Source organism: Coenobita brevimanus, chromosome 40 (genome assembly GCF_032717465.1).
Source record: "Coenobita brevimanus isolate Jiangsu-jjx chromosome 40, ASM3271746v2, whole genome shotgun sequence".
Taxonomy (NCBI): Eukaryota; Metazoa; Arthropoda; class Malacostraca; order Decapoda; family Coenobitidae; genus Coenobita; species Coenobita brevimanus.
The window spans coordinates 15,607,690-15,626,581 of NC_136993.1; the positions used below are offsets into that span (position 1 = coordinate 15,607,690).

Consider the following 18,892-nt stretch of genomic DNA (forward strand, 5'->3'; position numbering starts at 1 on the left):
GTAGTCTGGAGTCCTCATCTCAAAAAACACGTAGACAAGATAGAAAAAGTTCAAAGGGCCGCTACAAGATGGATACCGAGCTTAAGGGACCTAAGCTACGAAGAAAGACTAAATAAAGTGAATCTATCAACACTACAGGAGAGAAGGAAAAGAGGTGACATGATAATGCTATATAAGTGCATATCAAGGAAGGAGAAAATAGACATAAATGATTACTTAACATATGGAGAAGCATCAGCAAGAGGACACTGCAAAAAACTGCATAAGAAGAGAGGTGATAAAGACGTAAGGAAATTCAGTTTCCCAAACAGAGCAATTGATCAATGGAATGCACTACCGAATGAAATAGTGTGTGCCAAAACAATTCACAAATTTAAGGATATGTACGATAAATATGGTTTAAGACACGGGACAGTACGAGCTTGACTCATTCCTGTAAAGATACAATTAGGTAAGGTAAGGTAAGAACACACACACTCACACACACACACACACACACACACACACACACACACACACACACACAGACGGTATTGATTGACCTGAAAAGGCCTAGGTCTGGTTTATGGCTAAATTAGTCTGTGACAAGCAGCCAGCATGTGCTTACGATTTAGGACATATATCAAATTCACATTGAAAGCTAATAAATGTGCATTTGTCTTAAAATCTGACATATTTTAATGCCTTTTGCGGTGAAAAATGCTAATGGTTGAAACAACGAAGAAATTGAATATTATATATACTTTATTTTCCATACACTACATATCTACGTTACAATTAAGAATGAGCAACTTTTCTGAGACGTATCTGAGGTAAACGTCTGATATTAGTCTATGTGTTACAATAGGGATGTTATAGATACCGAAGGGGGGCGACTCATTATATAAGGTTACGTATTGGTGATGTCTGTGTGTTTATAACAGCCTTGCATGATCACTGAACTGATCATTTTTCATCATGTCATGAACCATCACTTTACAGCTTGTTGCTACTTCCTGTGATCCCCAGTCATAAAAACACATTCATTTAAAATCTAAGCAAATTATGCAACGACATTAAATCGCTACTAAGCCTCTCCCCAGCACTCCTCTACCCCCACTCAAATCCCTCCCAACACACAGCTACTCCCACTACCCCCTCCCCACATCCCTCGCCTCACACCTCTCCCACCACACAGCTACCCCCCACTATCCCCCCAATCCCTCACCTACCCCGCACGTCCCACCCTTCCTTTACCCCCAAAACTGTTACCAGGGCCCGTATGCATAAAAGGTCCTGGGACCTAGGAACTAGTCGCAAGTCGTAGGAACTGATCCCAAGTCGCAGGACTTGTTTATAAACGCTCCCACGTCCTAGGACTGGTCCTAAGACACGGAGATTTTAGGTGTAGCCAGGGAGGTGACTTACGACTTAGGAATATTCCTAGGACCTGAAAATGGCTGAACAACAAGAAGCTCCGAGGCGTCAGCAGAGAAGTTTTCGCCCACGTAGGGGCGTGTTGAATGAATTAAGTGATGCAAAACTGATAAGCAGATATCGTTTGGATCGTGCAGGAATTATTTTTGTTACCGACTTGGTAAGAGATGTCCTGCAAAGTCCATCTGAGAGGAACCAGGCACTTACCCCGGAGATGAAAGTGATCATTTTGTTGAGATATTTGGCCACAGGTAAAATGCAACTATGCAGCAGTGATGATCTGGGACCCTCACAGCCTACAGTCAGCAGAGTTATCTCACAGACATTAAATGCGTTCTACAGTACAGACGTGAAATAATGTGTAGATTCTTGAAGTTCCCCACAGACCCCCAAGAACTACAAAGGAAAAAAATCGAATTTATGGAGATTGCTGGCTTCCCCGGGGTGGTTGGAGCAATTGATGGGACACATGTGAGAATAATAGCCCCTAAAGAGTTTGAAGAAGAATATGTGAATAGAAAGCGGTATCATAGCATTAATGTACAAGTTGTTTTTGATGCCAAGTACAGAATTATTAACTGTTTGGCCAAGTGGCCAGGGTCAGTGCATGATGCTAGGATACTCAATGAAAGTGGACTTAAAAGAATGTTTGAAAACCGAGAGGTTCCACCGGGGTGCATTCTCCTTGAAGGTTGAATGCTCCCGCGCCGTCTGTATGTTTACAATACACGATAGCCTAGCGTCCACAGAAAAAAGAAAATGTAACTGGAAAATAGATACTTACATTCATCAAGAAATCCACCTACATTATTTCTATAGTCATTTTGTGACTTAGAGTATTTTACTAAATAATATATCTCTCTATCTTGGCCAAAAACTGCATTTTCGAAAAAAAAATATTGCTACAGTTAACACTTTTCCTAAGTCTGGGACTTGGGAAAATTCCTGGGTAGGAATTGCCATGTACGTCCTAGGTAGTGTTTATGAATCGATTCCCAAGACACGGTCCCAGCTGAGAGCAGTTCTTAGGACTTTCCTAGGAACGTTTTTGAATAGGGGCCCAGATCATATTATTTGCCGCTCCTGCTGCCTTCTACGCGGTGTTCCGCGCGGAAATTTCTCCAACTGTACAGTTGAGCAAGTAAAAAGTACGAAAAAATATTAGGGTATATGGAGACATCTGGTAGTTCCCTGTAGTAAGTCCACGTATCTCTATGAATGAACCGCTCAGAATCTAAAGCCTGTGTAAGGTGGACCGTGATTGGCTGAACTTTTGAGTGGTGGTGAAACAAATATTCTCATCATATTATACGTAAATCAAGGTTAATAACTTATAAGTGGCACGAAGCAATGTATAGAGAATACTACAGTGTTTAATGATCGAACGTGGAGTATAATAGAGTAATAAGCGTCAGCAATCTGTAAAACGTAACTGGCAACACAGTACACAAGAGGAGCATGTCAGTTGGTAGTCTCGTTTATTCATAATATTCGAAGCAGTGGAAACAAAGTCTATTGAATCAGATTAATAGATGTTGACCTCTAATGAGGAGAACCGGCAATGGTTTCTTTAACGAATGTAATATTGGTATTACATTTCATCAGTGTCAAGGGTTATTATGTTCTATGATACATGATATATGTTAATATGCATAGGCAGTAAATTAATACTAAACTATTTGTTTTTCTTACTACCTTTTATATTTCACCAAATATATTGAAATAAGAAGAGCGAAGACTGTACTAAACCACTAAGAACTTGCGAAGGAAATAGACACGGACAGCAAGCATGAGGAAAAAAGAAAGAAACAAAGGACAGTTGAAGAGTTGAAACGGATTGTTTCGGGACCAAAGAGGTGTCAAAACCCTTTAAGTATCGGCCACGTCTCTGCAGAAAATATCCCCTCACGGGGCTCATTCTCAATATAAATGCATTTCATTAGAAACGCAAAAATATAGTAAGATAATTAGCAACATTCTCAAGAACCGTGCTTCTGTGCTTACACCCTGCATACGTAAACTCTTTCGTCTTTGTCTATCAACTTGTACCTTTCCTTCTTGCTGGAAGTTTGCTCGCATTCAGCCAGTCCCAAAGAAGGGTGACCATTCCCAACCCTCTAACTATCGTCCAATTGCTTTGACATATTGTATCTCAAAAGTTTTCAAGTCAATTGTTAATAAAAATTTTTCAAGCATCTTTCCTATCACAACCTTCTTTCTGATCGTCAGTATGGGTTCCATCAGGGACGCTCCACTGGCGATCTTCTTATCTTCCTTTCAGACTCCTGGTCATCCTCCTTTCGGGACTTTGGTGAAAGGTTTGCCATTGCACTTGACAGCTCAAAGGCTCTCGATCGAGTCGGACATAAATCTTTAATTTCCAAACTGCCCTTTTATGGTTTCTATCCTTTTATTTGTGCCTTCATCTATAGTTTCCTTTCTGGTCGTTCTATAGCTGGTGTTGTAGACGGCCATCGATCTTTTCCTAGACCTATCATCAGTGGTGTTCCTCAGGGCTCTGTCCTATCACTAACTCTCTCCCTTTTATTCATCAATGACCTTCTAAGCCGTACATCTAACCCTACCCACTCGTACGCTGAAGACTCCATCCTTCACCTTTCCATTCGGTTCCCGCAACGTCCATCTTAGCAGTTACTTCAACAAACAATGGATGAGGCTATGGCACACCTAATGTCTTACTTGGCTTGTATCTCAGACTGGGGTAAAAATCATCTTGTTGTTTTTAATGCATCAAAGACTCAGTTCTTATACCTATCAGCCCAACAAAATCTTCCACAGGTGTACCCACTAATGTTTAAAAATACTCAGCTTCATCCTGCATCATACTTGAACATGCTTGGGGTTTCATTCACTCGGGATTTATCTTGGAAATATCATATTACATCTCTTGTAAAATCTGCTTCCAAGAGATTAGATGTCTTAAGCCGACTCCATTCCTTTTTTACCCCTGCACAAATGTTGACTCTATACACGGGTTTAATCCTCCCCTGTGTGGAGTACAACTCAGCATGTGTGGGGAGGTTCTCCACATACAGCTTTTCTCAGTAGCATTGAGTCAAAGGCTTTTCGTCTCATTAACTCTCCTCCTCTTACTGGCTCCCTTCAACCTCTGTCTCGTCACCGCACTGTTGCATCTTTATCTCTTTTCTATTGCAACTACAATGGTCGCTGCTCCTCTGAACTGTCTGAATGCATCCCTCCACCTCTACGACAGGCGAGTAGCACCTGTCAAGCAGCAAACTCTCATCCCTTTTCTGTCCAACTCTCTAATGCAAGAGTTAACCGTTACTCCCAGTCCTTCATTTATGCAACAGGTCAACTCTGGAACTGTCTCCCTCTGTTTGTATTTCCTGCTTCCTATGATCTTCAGTCTTTCAAATGCAGTGTGTCCAGGCATCTCAAAATGATCGGATCTTGAATTTGACTCTGTTTTGCATTTTGTTCTTCTCCTGGAAGGAACAGTTTTTGCGGGCTCATGACCTTTGGTTCCTTCTTCCTAGCATAAAAAAAAAATCACACCGTGAAGGAAGTCAGTAGTGACGCCACATGTTTGTGAGTGATGTGAGGCTTTCTCCTGAGGATCTCTTATTCCCTCATCATGTGACGCAAGAGTCGCTGTGGCGTCCTTTCCTCGTTGGGCTCCCAAACATTAACAATAATGGCCCAAACGTTCTCAATGGGATTTAGGTCAGGGTTGTTGCTAGGCCAAGGCAAAAGTTCTACGTGGCGCTGATCCTCAAACCATGTTCACACAACTCTCGCTGTGTGGACGGGACAATCATCGTGCACGAAAATGATGTTCTTAGGATGCTGAAGGATCTATGCACGGACAGTAGGCAGCATCACCTCCTCTAGTATCTCTAGATACTGCTCCTCCCTGAACCATCCCTCTGTCTCTGTGACCTCACCAACACCATGGAGACCAATCCACCGGCACGTCACATGTTACATGACCACTCCGTGCCTATGTGTAGATGTGGTCCCGAAGGTAACTATAAAACATGATGTCCTTGTCAGTTTTTATAAATAGTACACATTAATGACTTCATTTTCTGTCTTTGTACTGTAATATTTACTCCATAACATTTATTTATTTGATTACAGATTATCTGTGTTAAATAAAAATTCTCTCTCTCTCTCTCTCTCTCTCTCTCTCTCTCTCTCTCTCTCTCTCTCTCTCTCTTCCTGTCTGTCTCTCATGGCCACATCACTAACAGTACACGGTCAGTACTGTATTTGCTTCCTTACCTGGACTACTGGGGGAGAGACATCTTCTCTGATGAGAAGACCTCTTCAGCCTGCCATGGGAACCTTCATTGCTACAGGCTTAACAACACGAGGTAAGTCACAATGAAACTGAAACAGTACAATTTACCAAATGTTCATGAATATCAAATAATTCAAGCAAGTGGTCTTACTGCTTTGCGGTACTTATAACAATTTGTAGCTGAATGAATTTATATATATATATATATATATATATATATATATATATATATATATATATATATATATATATATATATATATATATATATATTAGATAGATAAATAGATAGACTGATACAGATATAGATAGATAGAAAGATAGATTGATAGAATAATAGATAGATAAAGATAGGCAGAGATATATATATATATATATATATATATATATATATATATATATATATATATATATATATATGGTTAAATAGAGAGAGAGAGAGAGAGGCACGGTGTGGTCACGTAACATGTAACGTATGGGGGTGGATTGGTCTCCATGGTGTTGGTGAGGTCACAGAGACAGAGGGGTGGTTCAGGTCTGTGCAGTCTCTAGAGATGCTACAGGAGGTGATGCTGCCTACTGTCCGTGCATACACCCTTCTGTAACCTGAGAACATCATTTTCGTGCACGATAATTGTCCCGTGCACACAGTGAGAGTTGTGTGAACATGGTTTGAGGATCAGCGCCATGTAGAACTTTTGCCTTGACCTAGCAACAGCCTGACCTAAATCCAGTTGAGAACGTTTGGGCCATTATTGTTAATGTTTGGGAGCCCAACGAGGAAAGGACGCCACAGCGACTCTTGTGTCACATGATGAGGGAGTCGGAGGTCCTCAGGAGAGTCTCACATCACTCACAATCATGTGGCGTCACTACCTGACCGCCTTCACGGTGTGATTACCAGCAATGGTCTCTGGACACAATACTGAGTGTCATTAAAGTGACATATTTTTTGAGTTAATTTCATCCAGTGATGCTGTTATGATATTATATTCGTCTGGACAATTTTCCGAATAAAACTGGAGTATTATTTATTTGTCATATATAGATCACACCTTATTTTGGAGGGAACATTTTTTCATAATGTTATGAGGAATGAATATTTTGTCAGGAAATAAACTTACTGGAAATTATTATGAATTTGTTCTATGCTTACCGATGATGAGATATAGGCTAGTAGGGTTGAAACATTATCAACATTAGTGACAAATATATGTTAGGCAAAAACAACCTCTCATAACTGATTAACATGCCATCCCTGTATTCATTTTCACCACATTAGAAAACATGTCCTATTTAATGATTTCGATTAATTTTCTTGGAAAAGATAAAAGGAGATAAAACCGTTGTGAGATATTTGTTGGAATCAGCATCTTGCTCATCTCACAGGTATATCCCACACGGTAAACATCCTGGTAATCGATAGAGATGCCGGTATGCGATACACAAATAAAGTCAAAGCAAGCATATGCTCTTAAACCCTGTCATCGAACACATTGTGGTCACTTTGATGGGCAAACCAGCGGACAGCCAGTGCCCGTAGTTGAGGGAAATCATCAGACATTTCCCGGTGGTCTGGCGCAGGGCATGAGCCAGGACCCTGCCATCCTCAGGAAGTTGCCTCTTTAATCATATTGTTTTTCTACACTCTTCATTGTTTCCATTTTTTTACAACTGCAACAATTTATATGCTATACTGAGTTAATTCTCCTTCTTTTCAACTGTGTTGCGCATGGTCATATCGCACTCCATTGCTGCCGACCACCTACTGACTACTGGTCGACTTTACTGCCTGACCAACTACTCAGCAGTTTGGACAACATCAGTCATGCATGACAGACTGTGACCAATGAGGGCACAGTCCACCAGTTACTGCCATAGGCTGGAGTGTGGACGGGGCATAACAACTTAACCTACATCCGGGGACTGACTAACGTCAAGCAACATAATTATGTATTAAAACGAGGGAAAAAAAACCTACGGCTGCCAGCGTTAATTGACGCTAGTTACCCATTTGGTAGCCTCTTCATTCCACTGTCTTCATCGCTGTCTCTTTCCTACCATCTCCTCCAAACACTGTAGGGGAGGGATCGGTGTTGGTTTGGTGCTGCAAATTACAATTGAATATTTAGTTACCTAGTCTCTGTTTGATGTTAAAGAACGATGTCTTATGCACCTCGTGGACGTGAAAGTAGTAAAGTGGAGCTGCTAGGAAGAATTTTACGGTAACCATATCATAATATACGAATGTTGCTAATTATCTTACTATATTTTTTGCTTCTAATGCAATGCATTTATACTGAGAATGAGCCCCGTGAGGGGATATTGTCTGCAGAGACGTGGGCGATACTTAAAGGGTTTTGGCACCCCTTTGGTCCCGAATCAATCCGTTTCAACTCTTCAACTGTCCTTCGTTTCTTTCTTTTTTCCTCATGCTTGCTGTCCGTGTCTATTTCCTTCGCAAGTTCTTAGTGGTTTAGTACAGTCTTCGCTCTTCTTATTTCAATATATTTGGTGAAATATAAAAGGTAGTAAGAAAAACAAATAGTTTAGTATTAATTTACTGCCTATGCATATTAACATATATCATGTATCATAGAGCATAATAACCCTTGACACTGATGAAATGTAATACCAATATTACATTCGTTAAAGCAAGCATTGCCGGTTCTCTTCATTAGAGGTCAACATCTATTAATCTGATTCACTAGACTTCGTTTCCACTGCTTCGAATATTATGAATAAACGAGACTACCAACTGATATGCTGCTCTTGTGTACTGTGTTGCCAGTTACGTTTTACAGATTGCTGACGCTTATTACTCTATTATACTCCAAGTTCAGGCATTAAACACTGTAGTATTCTCTATACATTGCTTCGTGCCACTTATAAGTTATTAAACTTGATTTACGTATAATATGATGAGAATATCTGCTCCACCACCACTCAAAAGTTCAACCAATCACGGTCCACCTTACAGGCTCTAGGTTCTGATCGATTCATTCATAAAGATACGTGGACTTACTACAGGGAACTGCCAGGTGTCTCCATATACCCATTTTTTTTTTTTTTTTCACTTTCTACATGCTCTCACTTTTAGGCATTGCCGTGGTGGGTGCAGACGTGTTTTCTTCTGAGCCCTCCTTCAGCTTTCTAGGGCTGCCCACCGGCATTAGCTTCTTTTTTTTTTTTTTTTTCCCACCCTTCTGGTGACGTTAGGCTAGTTGTTTCTCATTTTCCTTCCCTCCCTGTTAGTTTGGAACAGTAGGTGTCTGTACCGATATACTGAGATTACCTTTGCTTGCTGCCCACGGAGGGTCCCCCCCACTGATCGCTCTGGGGCTTGAATTAACACGGTCGGGCCTCCCTGAACTGGTTTAAGAGGGCAATTTTAGCCTTAGGTTTTTGATCCCGGGTTGTTTGTCCCTTGTTCATCTTTTCTCCTTATTTCCACTTCCCCCGTTAGGGGGGGGGTTACTATGTCGGATCCCCCTACCGCTTTCCCCCCTTCAGCGGGGGAGGTGGTCCTGACAAACCTATTACAGTACCACGAACTGACCACGCCCTGACTGAACGGCCCCAGACTCGTACTGCTCTCGACATTAGCGTAAATTATGTACAGTTTGTCGCACTCCATGCTATCGGTTCCACTCCCTTGAACAGTATCAATCCTTTCATCATTAAGAAAGTAATGTTGATTACTGTGCTAGGGAGGTAGAACAGGTTAAAAAAAACTTGCAAATGGAGACCTGCTTATCAAAACCTTCAACTCCTCCCAGGTTGAAGACTTGCTTAAACTGCGTAAGTTCCACGAATATGATGTCGAGCCGAGGATCCCGCATTCCATGAATTCCTGCAAAGGTGTCATCACCTGCAGGGATCTCATGGTTATGGAAGAGGACGAGATCATACGGGAACTTGTTCAGCAGGACGTAAGTAATGCCTGATTCATAAATCGTTTCACGGAAAGCATAAGGACGAAGACTGCCATGATAGTCTTGACTTTTGGAAAAGTGTCTCTTCCCAGTAATATCAAAGTGGGATACGAAATTGTAAATGTACGACCTTATATTCTAAATCCCCTTTGCTGCTCCAGATGCCAGATTTATGGGCATAGTGACAAGGCTTGTTGGGATTCTCAGCCAATGTGCGGCAAGTGTGCAAGCCAGGGTCATGATGTGGAACGTTGCACATCCGAGACAGTATGTTGCTTTCACTACAAGAGTACTCACTCCACTTCCTCTAGGGACTGTCCCAAGTGGAAGGAGGAGAAAGAGGTCTGCACAGTGAAGGCAACTGAGGGCATTTCCTACTACGAAGCTAGGAAGAAGGTGAAGGAGTTGCATGCAACTCCCACACCGAATAGTTCCTATGTGTCGGTGGTGATGTCCCGTCTCGTGATGTGCTCTGTTGAAAAACAGGCTGACCCTGAACCTGTTCCTCTTGCCACTCACTCTACTTCTCCATCTCAGCCCCCTGTCCACTCCAGCTCTGAAACTGACATCCCTGAAACTACTTCATACTCGCATACTGCTATTACCTCTGTCAGTTAAGCCTAAAGCTAAGTCTGACAAGGCTGATGAGAATACCTTCACCACTCTTTCAAAGACACGTCCTCATGTCCTTCCTGCTCCTGGTCCAGCGAGGGAGAGAAGGGTTAGCTCTTCCTCAGGGGGCTCTGGGAGCCCAGTTATTGACAAGCAATGTATGGAGGTTTCCATTAGTAAGCACTGGGATAGGTGCATCGGTAGTCACTTGCCTGGTGGCGGGTGGCATAAAAAACCTAAGCTCACTGGCCCCTCTCGTAAATCTTAAACCGCCACATTTACTGTGTTACAATGGAATTGGAGGACTCTTGGGAATAAAGTCCACAATATAGCAATTTTGCTATCTATACACAGGCCAGACATTGTCTGTTTACAGGAGACGTGCTTGATGGATCATCCTGATCCTCCACAGTTCAAACACTACCATTCGTATAGAAGATATGATGCTCATGGAGTTGCCATGTACACACACAAATCACACAAACAGAAGTGGTTCTAAATTCTATTCTGGAAGCTGTCGTGTGCAGAGTAAAATTTAATAACACGTATCTGTCTATTTGCTCTATCTACTGTCCTCTCTGTGGTCCCATTCATGGCGATGCTTTCACTTCAATAGCCCATCAACTTCCAGGTCGTAAATTAATTTTAGGCTATTTCAATGCTCATCACTGTCAGTGGAGAAGCTTGAGGAGTGATGGTAGGAGGGAGCAAGTAGCCGACCTAATATTACAGTCAAACCTCTGTCCTCTAAACAATGGTAGAGCGACTCGTGTAGACGACCGCGCTGGCAATATATCATGTATAGATTTGTCCTGGTGATCTCCCGATATACACACTAGCACCTCTTGGGACCCACATGATGACTCGATGGGTAGCGATCATTTTCCAATCTTTCTTTCTTATGCACGCAATGATTCTCAGACTCCTCCACCACCTAAATTTAACTTTAAGAAAGCAGATTGGGGGTACTTCTCAAGGGTCACCAATCTAGATATATTGGGAGATAACATTGATGAGAAAGTTGCACACCTACAGACTTCCATTATACACACAGCTGAGACTGCTATTCCCAAGACATCTACAATTCCAAACAAGCGTAGAGTTTCGTGGTGGACACCAGATTGCTGACAAACACTCACTAAGTGCAACAGGAGATACAGGATGTTTGAGAAACAGCCAACAGAATCAAATTTTATTGCCTACAAAGCGGCTAAGGCCGAGGCAAGGAGGACAATTAAATAGGCAAAACGGAATAACTGGCGTAGTTTTGTGTCCACAGTGAATTGCTCCACCCCCCTTAGTCAGGCCTGGTCCACAATAAATGTACTCAACAACAAGTACACCCAGTCACCAATTACCACACTTGAGGTGGCCGGGAATGTCATTGACGATCCCGTGGACATTGCCAATACTATAGCCGACCATTTTGCCCAGGTAAGCAGCTCAGCCAACTACGATCCTTGCTTTCTACACCATAAGTGTATGGCTGAGCTGCAAAACTTAGACTTTGCCATGGAAGACAGAGATACCAGCTATAACTCTGAATTTACATTAGATGAACTTCTCCTTGCCTTAAAATCCTGTAAAGGCTCCAGTCCCGGTCCATTCACCATTACGTACGGTGTGATTCAGCATCTTACTCAGGCCAACCTGAGCAAGCTGTTAGCGGTGTACAATGAGATTTGGGCATCTCGCATGTTCCCAAACTCATGGCACTACGCGCACATCATACCAATATCTTGCCGGGACGGTCGCCTTATTAATCCCAGCTCATTTTGACCTGTTGCGCTGACTGACTGTCTGTGTAAGGTCTTTGAATGTATGGTTAATAAGAGGTTACTTTTTGTTTGAGAGTTGAAGGGTGTGTTAAATGATCAACAGAGTGGATTCTGTAAGTACAGGTCCACTCTGGATCATTTAGTGCACCTGGAGCAGTGCATAGCTGAGGCTTTTGCTAATCCCGTTTTCATGATAGGAGTTTTTCTGGATATTCGTAAGGCTTAAATATGACCTGGCGAAACGGAATACTATGTAAACTGTACGCTTATGGTTTAAGAGGTAATTTGCCCATTTTCCTTCAGAAATTCCTTACTGACAGAGCGTTTTCTGTCAGGTTACCCTGTAACCTAACTTTGGACATACTTGTCCAAGAGAATGGAGTACCACAAGGAAGTGTGCTTAGCCCTACTTTGTTCAGCATTGCCATTAATGACATTCTGTCGTCTGCTTCCATCCCCAGGACGATTAGATACTCACTCTATGTTGATGATTGTGCAATGAGGCACTCTTTTCACAATGTATAATCCTTGGCACAGCAGATGCAACTGGCACTTGAATCAGTTCAGTGTTGGACCCTGGAGTGGGTATTAATATTTTATGTCCCTAAGTGTGTCGTGTTGTTTTTACTCATAAATTTAATGCACCTCCTTTGCATTTAACTTTAGATAATCAGCTGATACCTTTCCAAAATTCACGAAGATTCCTGGGTCTACATTTTGACAGTAGGCTCAGTTGGAGAACACATATTAATTATTTTCTTGCTTCTTTAGTAAAAAAGTAAACGACCTTAAGTTTCTTTCTGGTAAATCATGGAGAGCAGAAAGAATGTCTTTATTGATGGTGTATAAGTCCCTTATCCATTCTAAGCTTGACTATGGCTCACAAGTGTATGGATCGGCATCGGATGCTCTCCTCCATAGACTTGATGTGCTTCAGAACATGTGCTTGCGAGAATGTCTCGAAGCCCTTCGATGTACCAGTGTGGAGTGGTTGGAAGTGGAGGCTAATGTGCCTCTCCTCCGTCTATGACATGACCACCTGTTATTTTCTTACGGTGTCACCACCCACAGTAAACGGCCACTTGGCCTTCTGACTTGTCAGATCCTCCTCCAGTGGGAATACCTGCTGTATGCGGCCCTCAAGCCGGTGGCTGTGAGGCTTCACTTCCTCTGTGAGGCATTAGGGTACGATCTTTTTAATGAGGATCAGGTTTTAACATCACAAGTAGTGCCTTGGGAATCACTTGCTACCACATTCAACACTGACTGGCTCCCCGTTGCAAAGTACAAGGTGTCGGAGGTGGAGGTATGACAGTTGATCCGGATGATCCTCATTAGACACCTAGCGTCATTCCATTTATACACCGATGGCTCTAAGCTGGATGAATGTGTGGGTGCGAGAGTATGGTCTACTGAGTGCCGCATCCATTTTCGTTTACCCACCCATACGTCTGTATTTACTGCCGAATTATTTGCCATAGATCAAGCTATAGACTTTGCTTTGCATTCACATCACGATAATTTTGTCAATTTTCTCGGACTCTAAGTCCGCCCTGCGGGCAATTAATTCATGTAGGACTGATTCACATGAGGTCTGGGGCCGCATTATCAATATGCTGCACACATGTGCTAAATCCTTCTCTCTGATCTGGGTGCCTGGTCATTGTGCTATTTACGGCAAAGAGCAGGCTGACATACTAGCTAAATTGGCTGTAGTACTCGAGGAGACTTGGGACGTTCCTCGTGAGCTACAGTCTAGTCTCTCTTTCGGAAAGAAATCAATTAATCTTCTGTGGCAAAGTCAGTGGACTGACCTGGCTATTCCATCAGTCAAAAGGACCATATGTGACTGGTCCAGTTCCTCCCGAAAAAAAAGGAGGGAGGAGGTCGCTTTAGCCCGCCTACGCATGAATTCCACCTTGTTGACACATATGTTACCACATATTAACAGACAGTTTCTGCTGCGATGTACCACCCGTGATGCGGTGTTATCAATTAGTCACATCCTTTTGTACTGCAGTAGGTATGCTAGGGAACGTACTTCTCTGGCTGCCTACTGTAGGACAAATGTGCTCCCTTTCACACTTGATTCTGTCTTGGGTGATGGGGACGTTGGTGTGACTGATAAATTGATGACTTTCCTGAAAGAGACAAGACTGCTCAGAGAGTTGTGATCTATTTTATGAACTTAATTGTGGTTTCGGTATTTATTATATATATATATATATTTTTTTTTATTTTTTTCACCTTTATTTGTATATAGGGATATGGTTTTTTACATATGTATATATGTCAATGCACTTTTACATATTTGTGATCCGCAGGAGGAGGTTACATTTATATAAATGTGTATTTTTTCTTTTGCTCAGGACCAGTAAATATCTAATTTCTCCTTGTATGTATTTTTTTACATAAATTTGATAAGTATTTGATTATTTTGTAGTAGTATAGTAATGAGCCTACATGTGATGTATAGATGAAAGTATTTGTCCTGGTACTATCCATGAATACTGATGTATTCTTTATTACTTATTGTGTTTCATAATCATGAATAATAACTTAATATTGATATGAGATAGATGCAAATATTTCATATCATTATTTTGGGTTTCATAATTATCGATTCTTGCTGGTCTAATACACCTTCAGGATTATGACCATTAACCTGCACCGTGCCAGTGCCATTTTAAAACGGTCTGACATAATTCTGCGGCCAGTGCCAGTACCATTTTAAAACGGTTTAAAATAAAAAACTTCACTGTGACTGCATTTTTCAAGATTCGCGGGTGAAAATTGGCAGGCATGTAAGGTAACTGTTCCTCTACCATCCTCCAGGCTGTCAAGGCCTTACACTCACTCGCTTCCCCCCTCACGCTCGCTGTGCCACACTCTGCCTGTGTGCCGCACTCAGTGCTGTACATAGTGAAGGCATTTTGTAAATATTTTCATGTAAGTGTAAGTTGTAAATATTTTCTTGTAAGTGTAAGGACTATACAAATTCAACTCAGAACAACCAAAACGCCGAAGAAATAATAACCTATTGGTAGTACCTAATGACATGATACCTCAAGTATTACAAATGATACACGATAGCCCACATGCAGGACATCCTGGAAAGAATAGGACATTCAAACAAGCCCAGTTGTTATATTACTGGCCATCATTACGAAAAGATATAAACAATCATACAGACAGATGTGAATCATGTGCAAAAAAATAAAGGATACCCAATTTCACCTGTACCGATGGGTAATCACCCTGTACCACGTCAACCATGGGACGTTGTCAGGGTTGATTTACTCAAGATGACATTATCATACAATAATAACCAATACCTATTCGTAGCAACGGATCATTTTTTCCGTTATGTAATTATGGCCCCAATTAAAGATAAAACAGCAGAGACAGTAGCAAAGGCAATAATAGATAGTGATATGTTGCTTTACTACCCCAAAGGTACTAATAAGTGATAATGGAGGAGAATTTAAATTTGATATCTTACAAGAAATATGTAAACAATACAATATCAAAAAGGTTAACATTTTAGCCTATCATCCAGCATCTAATGGGTTAGTAGAGACAAAACAAAAAAGTATCAGATGTACTACGACACATACTTCATGAAAATTATGCAAGCTTGGATGATTGGATTCCCAGAGTAGAAGCCTCAATTAATGGCTCTATAAATAAATCCATAGATGACATACCACATTTCATTATATATGGGACAGATAAAAAACTACCATATGAGCTCCTAGAAGGTGGCAGTCTGCCCATACACAATTACGATGATTACTCTAAACTCCGTTTACGTCAATTCCAGGACATACAGAAAAGAGTAAAAAAAAAAAAAAACAATTAACGATGCCCAAGGTAGAAATGACGGAGGCATTTAATAAAAAGGCAAGAGATTCGCCTATCAGCTTAGGAGACATTGTTTATGGTATCATTCATACGAGAGACAATAAATTATCCCCAAAATTTGAGGGCCGAAACAGAGTAATTAACATAAAGGCAAACAAAGTTTCAATTAGGTCACTGTCAAGTGGCGAAGAGAAACAGGTTCATATTGACCATTTAAAACGAGTTTCAATGGAACTATCCAACATTTATACAGCCTCATATATCACCGAACAACCGAACATAACTCATGGAAACCAATCAAGATAACAACAATAATTACAAAAATAGATTAAGGTCATATACCAAACAATCAAACATAGGAGCAACTGTTCCAACAAAATCTACAGTACATCATCTACATGATTAAAATATCGATTTAAACTCCTTCTATAAATGAAATAACAATCAAGTTAGTGATCTACGTTAGTCAACCGTAACGCATATCATCACTATCATCGACCACAGCATGACCATATTAGAAAATTAATAGATTTTTTTTTTTTGTCGGTAGGTAACGATGAAGGGACTTATGCTGTGGATTCTCCTCTACATAGCAAGAGGATATGCTCACTTAGACCCCCAACACATAGTACGGCAAGGATGCCTCACAGCTCCAATGGCCACGACATCAGTCGCAAAAGATGTCATGATTACTGAAATCAGCTTGGATTACTTATACGAATTACCTTCTTATCTAGAAACGAGACCAATGAGGACCCTGGACCTCATGTCTATGAAGCTATGTTTCACAAGCACATAACACAAAGGAAGTGGATGAAATAGTGAAGTTAGCGAAATGGAAGATAGAACAGGCGAATGCAACTATGCTCATCATGATCCAAGACCTCCCATCTCATGGAACGGAGGTATTGAGCGCCACGAACAACATTACACGTACTCGCCAAAAGCGCGGTTTGTTCGACCTGGGTGGTGCAGTTCTTGGGAACATCTTTGGATTGGCTACAGAGGAAGACCTTCAAGAAATAAACAACAAATTTAATAAAACAGCCCAGGTACTAACATACTAAGCTAAATTCATCACAGGATATAACCCAGCAATGAAGACAATCGTGAAAAATCTGAAAAAGGCGGAAAACATAGCTCTCGAAAGTGTAGATAAAATATATGACACGGAAGGAAACATAACACTTTTCCAACACTTCATCATCACGGAACACATTGACACAATTCTACTCCAATTAGACAACACTAGATTTCGTTACAGGGCACTTATGCAAGGAATTTCGAATGCCAGTGATGGCAAGATCACAATTGATTTATTTCCAGTTCATGAGCTACGTCAGGTAATTAGTCAAGGCATACATAAACATTAATTGAAGCCTTTGTTCCGAAGTAGGGAATTCATGCAATATTATCCATATTGAGAAGCAACACTAACACCAACATCAGTAGTAGTTCATGTATCATTCATAACTGACGACCTGTTTCTTTAAGGCGGTTCTAGCTAGTGGTCTGACATGAGAGGTCCAGCTGAGGACCCTGTTGAGACACCGAAAATTTCAATACTTTTGGAGATGGGATTATTAGGAGCACTGAAGGTAATATACATGTCTGGCAATATCTGTCTATTGGTAAATTGTATATACATCTGTCTATTGGTAAACTGAATATATTTGTTTTTTCTAGCATTAAATGAGACAAGGTTGTTTTGTCCCCATTCCTTGATCATAAATAAGTCTTGATTTATGGAGATCGCTGTACTGAGCTGAGATTCAGAGATATTAGACTTTGTAAATGGGTGTTTGGGTGTGAATGAACTGTGAAGTGTTGAGTCATCTGCATATGAATGTATGGGATTCTGGGTAACAGATAAGAGATCATTTATATGAACCAGGAACAGGGTTGGTGCCAGAACTGATCCCTGTGGTACACCGGTGTTAACTGAGTGGAAACTGGAATATATATCATCTACTTTTACTCCTATTTTTCTGTTGCTGAGATAGGAGGAAAACAGAGGAACAAAGGACATTAGTCTTGAGCAAGGGAGTTTGGACAGCAGGGAACGTTGCCACACTCTGTTGAAAGCATTAGAAATATCAAGGGTTACTGCATGAGTTTCTCCATGTTGGTCAGCTGATGGATGGATGGTATGAGTCGGGAGATTGAGTATGTCAATGGTGGATCTTTCGTGGGGAGAACCACATTGTCTATCACAAATTAAGTTGTTGGATTCAAGATGCTTAATATATGCTTATTAATTAAAATTTCAAAATACTTTACCAAAAGAAGATGTGACAGCTATTGGGCTGTAATCACAGGGGTCAGAGGAACGTCCTTTCTTTGGAATTGGGTGGATAGTGGCTTCTTTCCATGAATTAGGGAATGAAGAAGTACGTATGCAGTCTGAATAGTTTAGCTAGAACTAAGCCAAGTTCTGTGGAACACTTTTTCAAAACAATTGAAGGAATTCCATCTGGGTCTGGAGCTTTGTTGGTTGGTAATGGTCTAGGATGGATTATACGTATCTTGTCTGTATTTTAAGTGGAACAGTTTGGGAGAGTCAAGTTCTAGTACTGGGACATTCTGGCGGACATCCTCTATGGTAGAATTTCTGGCAAATGTACTGTCAAAGATATTCACTTTCCCACGCGGTCATTTTTAATGTTGCCATCTGAAGATTTTAGTGGGGGAATGGCTGATGACTTGTTAAAGTTATTATTGAAAGAATTGAGAGTTGACCAGATTATTCTATTGTCATTAGGGTTGTTAAGTAGTTTTGATGCTTGATTTTGAAGAAAGTTTGATTTAGTGAGATTCATTACAGCTTTTGCATGGCTTCTAGCAACTTTAAATTGGCAAAGTAATTCAGATATTTTTTATTTTATGTAAGAGTTATAAGCTAATGACTTTCGGGCCGTTGCTCTGGCACAGTTGCAATCAAACCATTTTGGAGAGTTTGATCTTTTAGTGAACTGTTGACTTGGTATGAATAAATCCATA

At 41.0% G+C, this 18,892-nt stretch overlaps 1 protein-coding gene across 1 annotated transcript in view; it reads left to right on the forward strand.

The window, feature by feature from the left end:
- The window catches only part of LOC145396966 (putative glutamate receptor), a 144,372-nt gene that overhangs the window by 30,883 nt on the left and 94,597 nt on the right, over positions 1-18,892 (forward strand). Inside the window, exon 6 of the mRNA XM_080270198.1 lies at positions 9,800-9,905. Within this exon, the coding sequence (XP_080126324.1) occupies positions 9,800-9,905 (106 nt within the window). The remainder of the gene's footprint in view (positions 1-9,799; positions 9,906-18,892) is intronic.